The 14,308-nt window shown below is 34.7% G+C and overlaps 2 protein-coding genes and 2 long non-coding RNA genes across 4 annotated transcripts in view; 1 reads left to right on the plus strand and 3 right to left on the minus strand.

Moving 5' to 3' along the window:
• LOC105131525 (uncharacterized) overlaps nucleotides 1-12,554 on the minus strand; it is a 26,068-nt gene extending 13,514 nt beyond the window's left edge. Inside the window, exons 1-4 of the mRNA XM_011034532.1 lie at nucleotides 12,471-12,554; nucleotides 11,957-12,125; nucleotides 9,860-9,863; nucleotides 8,715-8,796 (exon numbers count right to left, since the gene is read on the minus strand). Of these exons, the coding sequence (XP_011032834.1) occupies nucleotides 8,715-8,796; nucleotides 9,860-9,863; nucleotides 11,957-12,070 (200 nt within the window). The 5' untranslated portion in view covers nucleotides 12,071-12,125; nucleotides 12,471-12,554. The remainder of the gene's footprint in view (nucleotides 1-8,714; nucleotides 8,797-9,859; nucleotides 9,864-11,956; nucleotides 12,126-12,470) is intronic.
• The window catches only part of LOC105131524 (uncharacterized), a 23,035-nt gene that overhangs the window by 3,624 nt on the left and 5,103 nt on the right, over nucleotides 1-14,308 (minus strand). Inside the window, exons 2-5 of the mRNA XM_011034531.1 lie at nucleotides 8,201-8,308; nucleotides 7,621-8,109; nucleotides 7,066-7,218; nucleotides 2,126-2,224 (exon numbers count right to left, since the gene is read on the minus strand). Of these exons, the coding sequence (XP_011032833.1) occupies nucleotides 2,126-2,224; nucleotides 7,066-7,218; nucleotides 7,621-8,109; nucleotides 8,201-8,308 (849 nt within the window). The remainder of the gene's footprint in view (nucleotides 1-2,125; nucleotides 2,225-7,065; nucleotides 7,219-7,620; nucleotides 8,110-8,200; nucleotides 8,309-14,308) is intronic.
• Nucleotides 641-956, minus strand: LOC105131523 (uncharacterized). The gene is made up of 2 exons (XR_843454.1): nucleotides 813-956; nucleotides 641-721 (listed from the first exon to the last, which is right to left on the minus strand). It is a non-coding gene; the product is annotated as an uncharacterized LOC105131523 (long non-coding RNA).
• Nucleotides 7,894-14,308, plus strand: part of LOC105131522 (uncharacterized) — a 10,625-nt gene continuing 4,210 nt past the window's right edge. The window contains exons 1-2 of the long non-coding RNA XR_843453.1: nucleotides 7,894-7,946; nucleotides 11,076-11,080. This is a non-coding gene — a long non-coding RNA (uncharacterized LOC105131522). The remainder of the gene's footprint in view (nucleotides 7,947-11,075; nucleotides 11,081-14,308) is intronic.

Below are 14,308 nucleotides of genomic sequence, written 5' to 3' on the forward strand. Positions count from 1 at the left end.
AGTGGCTTCGTCTCTTCCTCCTCTACACAGTGGTATGGTCAAAACACAATTTTAACAACTTTCATTTTTGAGCAAAATCAAACACCACTTTGAACCATGTGCTTTGATACCAATTGTTGGGAATTCCGACAGGTGATGTTTTGATATTTGCTCATAGGAGGCCAAGCACACTGACACAATATTTAATATGGTTCGGCAAATCGCCTACATCCACGGGAAAAGCCATTGCATTATATAGAAAGAGTACAAGATTTACAACAATAGAGGAGGAGGAATCATCCTCTTTTTAGAAACTATCAACCTCACTCTATTTCTCTCTTTTTAGTGCTGCAATGACAACGACTACTTGCTGTCTTGGCAGCCCACTCTCTCCTACATTTCTTATATTTTTTGCTCTACTTTCCCTCTCTCATTTTACTCTCTCACATATACCTCTATTTATAGGCATTCATGACAGCTCTTTTTGCTTTATTGTCAATATTGATGGCCACTAACTCCAGCTCATTCAACAATGATGGCTGTCAATAATCAATGGTTGGTGCCGTCCATTTGCTGCACATGAAATGGTAACAAACCTAACATATATAGCCTTTTACAAACAGATGCAACAATCTACATCACACACAAGTCTTTTTACAAAGAGATGAGTCTCTTGTTTATTCATCACAAACAGCATGCTTATATAGCCTTTTACAAAGAGATGCAGCAATCAAAATAACAACTCATCCCGGGGAAATAGGAATTGCTAAACAGATTGGCACAATAAACTGTTAACCTCTAACAGTCTATCACAATAAGTAGGACTTATTAACAGACGAGGAACAGAAAACAACTAGTCCCATAAGAATAGGACTTGCTAACAGAATGGTAGAACAGAAAGCAGCTCATCCCGGGGAAATAGGAATTGCTAAACAGATTGGGACAATAAACTGTTAACCTCTAACAGTCCATCAGTTGAAGATTTTGACCAGCGTTTCATTTTTCTGTTGAAGATTCCTTTTCCATATGTGGATACACCAATCTCCACTAGCAGGGGAAATTGCAGCCTTTTTGGGTAACAATGAAAATGAGTAAATGGGTGCCCTAAATTCAAATCAATCAGGTCTTAATCAGGTTCAATCAATTTTTTTTTACAGATGTTGAGTGTAGAAAGCTCACCTTGTACCAATGTAGCTCTCTCTGCATCTGGAGAGCTGCACCAGAGATCCGAGCTAGTTGAGAAGGAGGTGATAGTTTTGCTGCCAAATGTAACATTGTATTTCCAGTGCTATCAACGAGGGAAACAAATCCTTCTCTTTCTGCTTCCAGTCCATAGAAAAGGCTGAACACTTTTTCTTGCCGGTTTGCAATCGAGGACATAAATACGTTCCTTGAATTGCCATCTCCACTAATCATTACATGAGGACAAGCTTTAATCACCTCAGTAATAAACTCAACCATGCCATTCCTTACAGCATTGTGGAACGCTCCATGTACATCTGCCTTGAGGTATTCCTCATAATCCAGAGTTGATATATACTCACACATACACCGTAGAATTTTATCTGAATAAATGTGGATCTTCTTCAAATCGTATATTTTCTTGATTCCTGGATCAACCATTAAAGAGTGATCAGATAAAGCCATGATAATGATGATGGAAATCAAGAGATGTCGGATATATTTTCCTTACCTAAGAATGTGAGGAGATTTATTGCAAACCCACGCAATTTGCTTGACACTGAAAAGTTGGACAAAAACAAATTAGAGAAATTATCACAAGCAGCGTATATGTATGCTAATCAAACTTGCATCTATTAAGTTTTCAATGTAATGATAATTGCTCCAGTAACTGAAAGCTTTGAACATTAACTTAGTATGATAAAATGTTTTATGCCGACACGATGCGTGGACCTGCTAAATTTATATAAAAAAATTATGAGATTTATGGGATATGGGATTGAATAAAGGATCGGATACTTGGATTAGAGTTCAAAAAAGTTTTTATTTTGGAAAATAGTAATAAATGTATCAAGAAACTGTCGAAAATTTCAGGGGGCCAAATTGTTTCCAATCTGGAAGGGCCATGCAGCCCTACCCCTTTAAAGGAGAGGGAACAAAAACAGAGAGAGATTTGTGCAAATACCTTGGAGGATAATGTTCTTCGACTCACTTAGGCTTTGATGAGGCATATTAATACGAACAATATTGTCATCAGTTGTAGCAATTGATTGCATGGGAATACCTGCCATGATTTTAGAATCAAGTCAATCTTAGTGAATATATATAACTTGAAGTTTACCTAACATGACTTATGAAAAAATTGATTTTTTAACATGAATCATAATTTAAAAAGTAGTTTTTTTATATAGATCATTTATATAAAAAAGGTTCAAATAACTTTATTTTAGAAATATGTTTGATAAAAATAATTTAAAGCAATTCTTTTAAAGAATAGATATATTATAAGTTGAAATTCATAAATTAAAGTTTAATTCTTTCCTAAACTTTAGATGATATTCATTAAAATTTTGACTCAGTTTTATAATAAATTTTGATTTATACCAAAAATAATTTCTAACTAAATATATTTACAATTTTAGAAAACGTGTTTAGAACTGTTGTTGTTGGAGTCATAAACATTATTTAATGGTTTGAAAAATATTTCAAACATGTTCCTATTTCTTTGTTTTCAATTACTTCTTATGTTATCTATGATTGTGATCAATGAGTAATCTTAGGACCATAATGTTAGTGGGTTGTTATTAATTAAGCTTTAAATTGCAATGCTTCATACATTAATATTATATTTAGTTTTTAACTTCAAAAATATATTGCTCTTTTCCTATTTTTCTTTACTGCAGCAATACTCTGTTTCTTCTTTTTTTATTCTAAAATAAGTATAATTGGTATCAAAGCTCTCTTCTTAAAGGGATCTGTGTGTGAGTTTGATACGTCATAAAAGCTAAAGCCAATTTTTCATCAATTGCTTCGTCAGTGTTTGATGGAGATAACTATTAGATTTGGATAGTATGTATGGAGACATACTTGGATGCTTTGGATCTTTGTGAAGCAGTGGAAGAAGACTATGAAATCCCTGCACTTCCTAACAATCCCACTATGGCACATTTCAAAGCACATAAGGACAACAAAACGAAGAAATAAAAGGCAAAAGCTTGTTTGTTTACTGTAGTCTCATCCACCATTTTTACTCGTATCATGTCTTTGAAGTTAGCAAAGGAAATATGAGATTATCTCAAGACTGAATACGAAGGAGATGAAAGGATCTTAAGGATGCAATTGCTGAATTTAGTACGTAATTTTGAGTTGCAAAAGATGAAAAAGATTGAACCCATCAAAAAGTATTCTAACAGGTTGCTTAACATTGCTAGCCAAGTCAAACTACTTGGCTCGTCTTTGGCAGAATCAAGGATTGTCCAAAATTTTTTTGTAACAATTTCTAAAAAATTTAAGGGAATAATTACATCCTTGGAAAACACTAAGAATATATCAAAAATCACTTTGTCAGAGATGTTAAATGCATTACAAGCACAAGAGTAAAGAAGGGCTATAAGGCAGGAAGATGATGTTGAGGGAGCCTTATTTGTCAAGCATAAAGAGAATAGAAACTACAAAAAAAGGGTAAAAGCCATTAAGGTTCAAATGGAGATTTCAAGTCCAACAACAAGGAAATAAGAAGGGATCTTATCCTCTATGCTTGCATTGTAATAGAAAATCTCATCCACATTTTAAATGTTGAAGAATACCAAATGCCAAGTGCAACAAATACAACCAGATGGGGCGTGAAATTGTTATCTATAAGAGCAAAAATCAACAACATAGTGAAGAGGCACAAATTACTGATCAAGAGGAGGAAGATCAATTGTTCATAGCTACATATTTCTTTAGCATTGAATCAAGTGAGAGTTGGCTTATTGATAGTGGTTGTACTAACCAAATAACACATGACAAGGATCTATTCATGGAACTAAGGAGCACAAACATGTTGAAAGTTTGAATTGGAAATGACAAGTGCATAACTGTGGAAGGAGAGGGAACAATTGTAATTTCAACTTATTCAGGTACAAAGTTCATTTATGATATATTGTATATTCCTGAAATTGATCAAAACTTGTTTAGCATTGGACAACTAATTGAAAAAGTTGTGTTCGAGGATAAAAGTTGCTTGATTAAAGATGTAGATGACCATGATATTTTCAAAGTAAAAATGAAAGGAAAAAGCTTTACTTTAAATCCATTAGAGGAGGAGTAAATTGCCTTCATAATCAAAGAAAATATTACAGAAGTTTTTCGCAATGGGGCCGAGCACTATCATCATATAGGGTTATTGCAATTGAAATATAAGATGATGGCAAATGATCTTCTAGAACTTGATGATCACATTCCAAATTGCAAATCATGTTAGTCTAGAAAGCAAAGTAGGAAACCATTTCCCAAAGTAACATGAAGAGTAACAAAGAAGCTACAATTTATTTATATGGGCATTGCAGGCCCATAAAGAACACCTTCTTTAAATGACAGTATCTATTATGCTATATTCATTGATGATTTCTATGTTATATGTTGGATTTTATTTTTGAAGCATAGGTTAGAGGTGGCTCAAGTCTTCTAGAACTTTAAAACCAGAGATAAAAACAAGAGTGGCTGTAAAATTCAAATTCTTAGATCAGACAGTGGCAAGGAGTACACCTCTAAATCATTCAATAGTTTTTGTAAGGAGGCAAGCATTCAACATCAATTAATCGCTCCATACACTCAACAACAAAATAGAATTTGTAAAAGACAAAACAAATTCATTTTAAAGATAATATGCTACATGCGAACAATCTACCAAAGAAGTTTTGAGTAGAAGTAGCAAATATTTCTGTTTTTCTGCAAAAAAAACTTTTAACAAGAGTTGTAAAAGATTAAATACCCTTTGAGGCATGGTATGATTATAAACCATCTTTGAACTTCCTTAAAATTTTTGGGTGTTTGTGCTTCACTCTTGTTTCACAGATAAAAAAAGATAAACTAGATAAAAAAGAACTTTCAGGTATCTTCATTGGCTACAACTCAGTTGTAAAAGCTTATAAAGTTTTCCAGCCACAAACTAGAAAAAATGTTATAAGCAGGGATGTGCACTTTATAAAGGATGAAGAGTGGAATTGGAATGGTGTAAATAAGATGAATTCAACCTCAAAAGAGCCAAAGATTAATTTTTTTGGTTTAGACACAGAGGTTCAAAACATAAAAGACTAGCAGAATGTTATGAGAGTTGACATTCCTATTAAAGGCACAAGACTACTCTTTAATGTTTATCAAAGATGTAGCATTGTTATGTGTGAATATGTAGATTTTGAAGAATCCAAGATGAATCAAAATTAGATTGTTGCAATGAAGAAGGAGTTGTTTATGATTGAAAGGAACATAACATAGGAGTTAGTTGATCAACCCTAAAACAGAAAGGTAATAGAAGTTAAGTGGGTGTATAGAACCAAGCTTAATGCTGATGGCTCAATCAATAAGCATAAGACTAGACTTATGGTTAAAGGATATGCTCAAATATTAGGTGTGAATTACTCAAATATCTTCGCACCAATAGCTAAACTCGACACTATCAGGTTCTTACTTGCCGTTGCAGCTCCAGAGAATTGGAAGGTGCACTAATTAGATGTCAAGTCAGCGTTCTTGAATGGTTTTTAGCATGAGAAGATTTATATATAGCAACCAGAAGGCTATGTAAAAGGAGAATAAGACAAAGTTTGTCTTCTTAAGAAGGCTCTTTACGGATTGAAGCAAGCTCCAAGAGCTTAGTACAATAGAATTAATGAACATCTGCAAAACTTGGAATTTGCTAAAAGCTTCTCTGAATCAACACTATATGTCAAGCAAAATGGCGTTAACATTCTTATCATCTCACTGTGTGTGGATGATCTAATTGTGATAAGGAAATAACACAAGTCTTGTGGAGAAGTTTAAATAAGAAATGATGGAGGTTTTTGAGATGACAGATCTCGGTTTGATGACTTTCTTTCTTGGAATGGAAATTGTGCAGGATGAACATGATGTTTTTATGTGTTAGAATAAATACGCTAAGGAGATTCTAAAGAAGTTTAAACTTGAAGAATACAAGGAAATGAGCACTCCTCTAAACCAAAAAGAAAAGCTATATGAAAAAGATGGAACAAATAAGATTGATCCGATACATTTCAAAAGTCTAAGGAGCACTTTAGGCTACTGTTTCACATTTGGTTTTGATGTTTTTTCATGGTGCTCGAAAAAATAAAAAATGGTTTAACTCACTATTGAAGTAGAGTTTATTACTGCAATAGCTGCTATTAATCAAGCTTTATGGTTGAGGAAAATTTTAATTGATTTTAATTTGGAGCAGAAGTAAAGCACAGAGATTTTTATTGACAACTAAACTGCTATTGCTATCTTTCATATTCCTGAATTTCATAGCAAAATTAAGCATTTTAACATTAAGTTGTTCTTTTTAAAGGAAATACAAAAGAGAAGATCAGGTTGTAGATATTTTCACCAAGCCTGCTAGTTAGCAATTTTGAATTTTTGAGGACAAAACTTGGAGTTTGCAGTTACTAAAACAAGGAGGAGTGCTAGAAAACGTGCTTAGAATTGTTATTATAGAAGTCATAAATATTGTTTAATGATTTGAAAAATATTTCAAATATGTTTCTATTTCTTTGTTTTCAATTATTTATTATGTTATTAATGATTGTGATTATGGTGTAATTTTAGGACCATGATGTTAGTGGGTTGTTATTAATCGATCTTGAAATTGCAATGCTTTAGACGTTTATATTGTATTCAGTTTGCAGTTTCAAAATATATTGCTTTCATTTTCCATTTTTCTTTGCTGCAGCAATACTCTTTCCTCTTTCTTTATTCTAAAACAACTACAATATCAATTTACAAAAATCATATCAAATAGAACCTTCCGCTTTTCTTTCTATGTGACGGTGTGGTAATCTCCAAGAACATACAGAACAGTATACGTAAATAATATGGGCCGAGGAACTGAAGAGAACTGTGAGGGGGGAAATCGAAGGAAGAGATACTAACATGAATAGATCCATCGCTGCCAAAATGCAAGTCGATCTTCACTTGGAAATGTTTCAGGCATCTTAGACAAATACATCAAACCGTTCGTCTTCAGAACTTCATCCGTTGTAGTAGCCAGATATGGGAAGCGATGCAGAAAATCAAAAGCAATATCTGGTATTGCAATAGCGAAAAGAAACAGCATAAGAAGCAACAAGAAAGATGAGGTTTTAGTGTTTTGAAATGTTAATTAATTACAAGTCATTTTGTTTCGTATCAATTTATTATTGCCTTCTTTTCCCATCTTACCTGATTTTCCTTCCCTTTCCTTTTCTATTATTTAAAAGAAGAAAAAATAATTAATTAAAAAATCACATGATATTGAAAAAATGATTTTAAGTTAAAAAAAGAGGATTATTCATATATTTCTTAAAAACCATAATTATTAATTAATTTTTTTATTAAATTGCAGGAAATAAATAATAAATTACTCGAAAGGGAAAATTTCTGAAAAAAGCATGAAAAAAATAGACAAAAAAAAGGGAAAATAAGTAATTAATGGGTAAAGTCTCTTACCAAGCATTTGAGCACCAATAGCACATTGAAGGAAGTAAGATCCATGGTTGCCATTGCCTTGACAAAGAAATTCAAATGGAGTAACAGAGTACAGATAAAGAGCCATATCCTTGTGATTTCTTATACATGCCTCAACAAGTGGGATCTTTGCATCTTCATTTACGAAGGTAACCAAGTTTTTGTTCTTGCTCACCAAACATTCTGCCATCTTTGTGATTCCAACAGTAGCAGCACCAAAAAGAGCTGTGCTGCCTTCATCATCTTGTATTTCCAATTCTTCTCCTGACATCATCTTCACCAACTCCTCCACAATTGTCAGATTTCCAGCACAAGCTGCTACATGAAGGGCAGTTCCACCATAAGGTTTAATCTTTGCCTTTTTCGCATTTGGGTATTGGCTAAGATAGTTTTTTGTGGCATCCCAATCTCCTTTATGAGCGTACTTGTACAGGGCTAGCAAGGGACCATTGATTCCATAGCTCACGGATCCTGCCAAAGTTTTTGTTCTCTCCTGTGTTAACATCAAGGAGTTGAAGTGATTGGAGATCTAACAAAGGGAGAGGATGAGATCATGGTATACCTGAACCTTGTGACTTATCATCTTCTGCTGGCTCTGCTTCGACAGATTGCTCTGAACCCTGTGACTCATCATCTTCTGTTGGCTCTGCTTCAACAGATTGCTCTGAACCTTGTGACTTATCATCTTCTGCTGGCTCTAATTCAACAGATCTGTGGCTTGGTGAATGTTGTCGTTGCAAATTGGCTAGAGTATCCCAGGCAACTTTGGCTGAAGTGATGCTCCTAATCTTGGAAAGTATGTGTGGTGCACAAGAAATTTGAATTGCATGTAAAGCTGCAGCGTTCTTTTTTCTCAATGCCTTAGAGTCAACTTCTTGATGATCAATAGGCTTAGAGTCAACTTCTTGGTCACCTTCATGATGATCAGTATGCTCAATAAAATCCCAGAGGTCTTGAGCTAACATATAGCTTTTCATGCAGGCACTCCAATCATCGTAGTTATCCCCTCTTAGGACTTCAACAACAATTGAAGTTGGGGAAATGTTTGTTGTCATGTTAAAATCTGTGTGTACAATGTGGGGTAAGAATCAGAGAAAGTACTAGTGATGCCAAGATCTATCGAGCCAAAGTTTGTGGGAAGGGCTTCGACATTGGTGAGTAAAGAAATGAAGTTATATGTTCATCGACTAATCTATATGAGTATCATCAGGTTAGCCTCAGGTCTGGTTTGTTCATTTTTTTTTGGGGTCATTTGTTTTATTCTTTTGTTAGAGTGTCAGGATTTTATTTACGAGGGAAATTTTCTTGATTCGTAAGATTAAAAAAAAAAAAAACTGTCTTTAAAGAAGAACCCACGTCAAGACGCAAGAAGAGTTGACTTGCATATTTGGGGTAGTTGTTTCTATCACCACCCTTTTAAACCGTACATGACCCTAACCTAGGATTGAATTTAGTGGGTGGCCAGGGTCACAGTTGTGAGACTCAACCCGATAACTGACATCAAAAGAGTCACGAATGAGTTATTAGATCACTATAAGTTTAAGAAAAATTTCCTTATTGTTGATCCGATCAGGTTTAAACTAGATCAACCAGATAACTAAAAACCTGTTTGAGTAAACCGGGACGTGTCTAGCATCGTTCAACTAGAAATTCAGTCGGGATAAGGTTTTGAGTTCTGGATTTCCCGGTTCACCCCACTTGACCAGGTTTAGCAACCACCCTGACCCACCAAAAATTGAGTTCTGGATCTCCCACTTTGCCAAGTCTGGATCCATCCCTGCATGACCCGCGCACATAACAGTAGAGTCCACAAGTTGTTCCACCACAGAAGAAAGGAGTAAGGGAGATGACACATTCCATACATTCTGTGTTCTAAATAAATACAAAATATTGCTGGAAAAGAGAAGAGAAAGTCCTTGCTTCCTGTCCTAAGGTCCTACCTTAGACCATCTTGTTGCATAGAAGAAAAAGGAAAGATACAGGAAACAGACAAAAGGACAAATAAAGAGCGAAGGTAACTGTGTCCCGCACTGCCCTCTTTACATTTGAACTACTAGTTTTAAATCAAAATTGATGGCTTACATAACTGTATCACGCTTGAGCGTGTTTGATAATTTTGTTTTGGATGTGTTTTTTGACGGATTAAGCATCTATTCCATCATTTTCAATAAATAAGTAAATAATTGATGCAAGAATATTTCCACTATTTTTAAGCGGTAAGATCTTCATGTTACGCATGTTTTCTTTAGGACAATGAATTTGCTTCAAGCAACTCACTGCATTATTAAAGAGTGGGGAAAAAAATGGAAAGCCAGTAACCAAGATATCATTGGATGACAGCAAGAAAAGAGAGCAACAATAAGATCTACCGAAGTACTTACATGGTGTGGTAGCAGCTCACAGTGCTACTTATAATTCCCTCACTTCTCTCTCTCAAGCTTGATAAGACTGCTGAAAATGTCTGAGCGATGGCAAAAAACTTGAGTAAAGGTATGTTGTTGTTCTTGGTATGTTGCTTGGTGCTAATTATATAGTTAGCCTCAGAGCTGACTAACTTCCCTTCTCTTTTAGCATATGGCAAGTGGTTGCTTCTTCCTTTCCCTTCGATATAGAAGGGTCTTCTTTTATTATTATCGTCGGGTCTTTGTTTATTCCCTTACCAGCTAGTAAATCCCCAATTGATCAGCTTCATTTATTTAATCAATTATTAATTAGAACTCGACACTTTCGCTTTTCCCTTCCTTTTCCTTTTCTTTTTGGTACAAAAGGATAAAAGCAAAAACAGCTAACACCTTATTTTAATTTGGAGCTTGTGCCAGCAGCATCACCAAAAACAGCAGGAATCCTGCAAGATTTAGAACTGATTTTGGATCTGCCATGATCAAAATGGGAGATATAGGACTTCTCGCTGGATCTGCCGGGCAGATAAGGAGGGTTTGTAGCGCTGTCAACTAGATTTTCCTTTCTTTTTTTCCTTTCTTTTCCTTGAAGATTGTCTCGGATAAAGTGTGCGGACATAAAAGCAGCTGCCGGCTAAGTGGCCTTAAAAATGAAGTAATACTCGATCTAACCTTTTGCAATACAAGATTGATGGGCTACTTAATTGGATCACGTTAGAGTGTATTCCATAATGTGGTTTTGGAGGTATTTTTCCACCGATACCGTATGAAATTGGTGTTTTTTGCGTTTTATTCCATCATTTTCAATAAATAAGTAAATAATCGATGCACTAATATTTCCATTATTTTCTTTTAGTGCTACCATCTTTATGCTCTGTAAATTCTTTTCAGGACGTTGAACTTACTTCACGCAACTCATTGCATTATTAAAGAGTGGGGAAAAAAATGGAAAGCCTAGAACCAAGATATCATTGAATGAAAGCTAGAAAATAGAGCAACAAGAAGACCCCATGAAATACTTACATGTTGTGGTGGCAGTTCATGTAAAGAGCAACAATCTAGGTCAAGCTGCTTCGTCCTTTCCCTTCTGTAGGGAATTTTCCAAGAATCATCTAGAATAGGCTTGACAATGCCCATGCTGGTCGATGTGCCAGCAAAATTAACAATGGCTGGGTTAATGTATAGAATGCCTTAGTCGCCCTTCATGCAAGGAGGTCTTTTTTTATTATTAGACGAGGTGCACTCTGTACCTCTTTCTGATAGAAAACTAAATTTCTTTTATAAAACAAGAGAGCAGTTTTTATTAAGAAAATTGTAAAAAGCCAAGACATCATCATGCATGTGTCCTAGACCAAGCAAAACGCCAGTCCTAAGTCAAAGTTGACTATCAGCATCCTTCTCTTTTAATATATGCAAGTGGCTTTTCTTTAATATAGACCCAGTTATTTTGCATGAAGAGTTGACTTGCATGTTTGGGGTAGCTGTGTCTATCACCACCCTTTTAAACCGCACATGACCCCAACCTAGGGTTGAATTTAGTGAGCGGCCAGGGTCACAGTCACATGAGTCAATTGGTAAATCTACAGACTCCCAGTCAATTTTTTTAATTAAAATAATATTTTTTTAAAGAATTCTTTATTGTTAATTTGATAGATTTAGACTAGATCGATCAAATAATTAAAAACCCATTTAAGCCAATTAGGACATAAATATAGCATGATTTAATTAAAAATTCAATCGGGTAAAGTTTTGAATCTAGATTTTTTAGTTCACCCTGTTAAACCAGGTTTAACAACTGTGGCAAGAGGTGGCCTCACCCACCAAAAATTGAGAAGTTTCCAAAATGACTCGTAGACTTGTAAAAACTTCTACTTATTTTTACAGAATCCCCCATGCTTCAAAAAAGCAGGTTATGCCTACGATTTTGCCTCCCACTTTGCTAAGTCTGGATCCATCCCTGCATGACCCACACATAACAGTAGGGTCCACAAGTTGTTCCACCAAAGAAGAAAGGGATAAGGGAGATGACACATTCCATACTTTCTGTGTTCTAAATAAATACGAAATATTTCTGGGAACGAGAACAGAAATTCCTTGCGTGCTGTCTTAAGGTCCTACTTTAGATCATCTTGTTGCATAGAAGAAAAAAGAAAGATACAGGAAACACTCAAAAGGACAAATAAAGAGTAAAGGTAACTGTGTCCTGCACTGCCCTCTTTACATTTGAACCACTGGTTTTAAATCAAAATTGATGGCATGATACATAACTGGATCACGTTACAACGTGTTTGATAATGTCGTTTTGGATGTGTTTTTCGACGGATGAAGCAACTATTCCATCATTTTCAATAAATAAGTAAATAATTGACGCAAGAATATTTCCATTATATTTAAGTGGTAAGATCTTCATGTTACGCAAATTTCCTTTAGGACAATGAATTTGCTTCATGCAACTCACTGCATTATTAAAGAGTGGAGAAAAAAAATGGAAAGCCAAGAACCAATAAATCATTGGAGGAAAGTAAGAAAAGAGCAGCAATAAGATCCAACGAAGTACTTACATGGTGTGGTAGCAGCTCACACTGCTACTTGTAATTCCTTCACTTCTCTCTCTCAAGCGGGAAAGCTTAATTGGAGAGATGAAGCGCTGCATTGTTTTTTCTGAAAGTGAAGATAGAAAAATATGGGAATTTGATACTTCCAGCACCTATTCAGTTCAGGTTATAAATTTTTAGATAGTCTCATTAAGAGTTTTTTAACAGAGAGGAAGATTATAAATTATAATGCTATTTGTTTTTTTTTTTTAAGGTGATTGGGACTATTCATCATTTATTTTATTACTGTACTATTATGTGGGATTTTTAATGTAGATTCTGATTCGAGTATTTAATTTATCTAACTAGGGATCATAATTAAAATCTTTAGGAATGGCTTAAGGTAGGTTAAATGCAACTTTTAATGTTGGAATATTGCTTTTCTTTGCAAAGTTTTTATTAATCTATTTGATTAGTTTGCAGCTCATTTTTTAGTCTAAGATTCTTATTTAAGATAAGATTTTTTATTTTAATGTTTATTTTTTAATTAAAATCTTTTTGTTATACAGGATCTAATTTGATTAGAAATCATGAATGTATCGTGAATTAGACTAATTAATTTGATATATTGTTTGTTTGCTCCTTTTAAATGCTCTTCTGCAAACTCTTTTTTATTCTGTCATCACCTTTTTAAATATTAATTCTACTCTATTACTATTAAAAAAAAAATGTTACTAATTATATAGCTAGCCTCAAAGTTGACTAACTTCCCTTCTCTTTTAACATATGGCAAGTGGTTGCTTAGCAAATCCCCGGCTGATTCATTTATTTAATCATTTATTAATTAGATCTTTTCTCTTTCCTTTTCACTTTGGTATAAAAGGATAAAAGCAAAAACAGCTAACTCCTTATTTTAACGTGGAGCTTGTGCCAGCAGCATTACCAAGCTTCTGTTTTTTTTTAATATTAAATCATTGCCACTTATCACATAGAGAAAGTTGCAGTGCACTCTTCATAATCTTCCATCTCATATTCTATGTTTGAAGCTCCTATGCCTTTCTGCTTGATAGCTCCACCTATATCAACTCTCTTTGGTGTCTTCACCTTTCATCATAGGTGATTGCCTTTTATCACAAACGTTTACACCCTCTCCATTAGATGCATCTACAACAACTTATTTTTCTATCCTTGCATGCATTAGAAAGGTCCTTGCTTGCTGCCTTTATCAAGAGCATAAGAGACTTCCTGTTGTATAACTTTTTCACACAGTCTTTGCTCTGAGCTTCATCTAGGAACACTTATTATTCTTGCACCTGTTGTCTCATTACAGTACCTCGTTGGATCCTCTAGGTACTCCTGCACAATCTCCATGTGTTCTTGTGCAATTTCAGTTCTCCAGATTTCTTCTTATTCCTTGCTTATGTTTAACAGCAGCTCATCCTGTCACAACATCTATCCTTTATCCCTTTGTTGTATTTCTCTTCCATTATCAATTCTCCCCTCGAGAAGTTACAGTCACCGAATCTAACTTCCTTGGAGAAATCACCACTCCATCAGATCCTTGATCACACGGAACCCAACTGTTCTTTTGTGCCATCATCCTGCTAGTCTTCAACAGTTTTATAACAAACTGTCACATATACGAAAATAGTACCGTATGGATAATCCTTCCACTAAACAAGTTCCCAGGAAAGATTGGAGGGGTCACAACGGTCCCGCTTAAAACCCAATCTCCTA

The sequence above is a fragment of the Populus euphratica genome, unplaced genomic scaffold (assembly GCF_000495115.2).
Source record: "Populus euphratica unplaced genomic scaffold, PopEup_1.0 scaffold24.1, whole genome shotgun sequence".
Lineage (NCBI taxonomy): Eukaryota > Viridiplantae > Streptophyta > Magnoliopsida > Malpighiales > Salicaceae > Populus > Populus euphratica.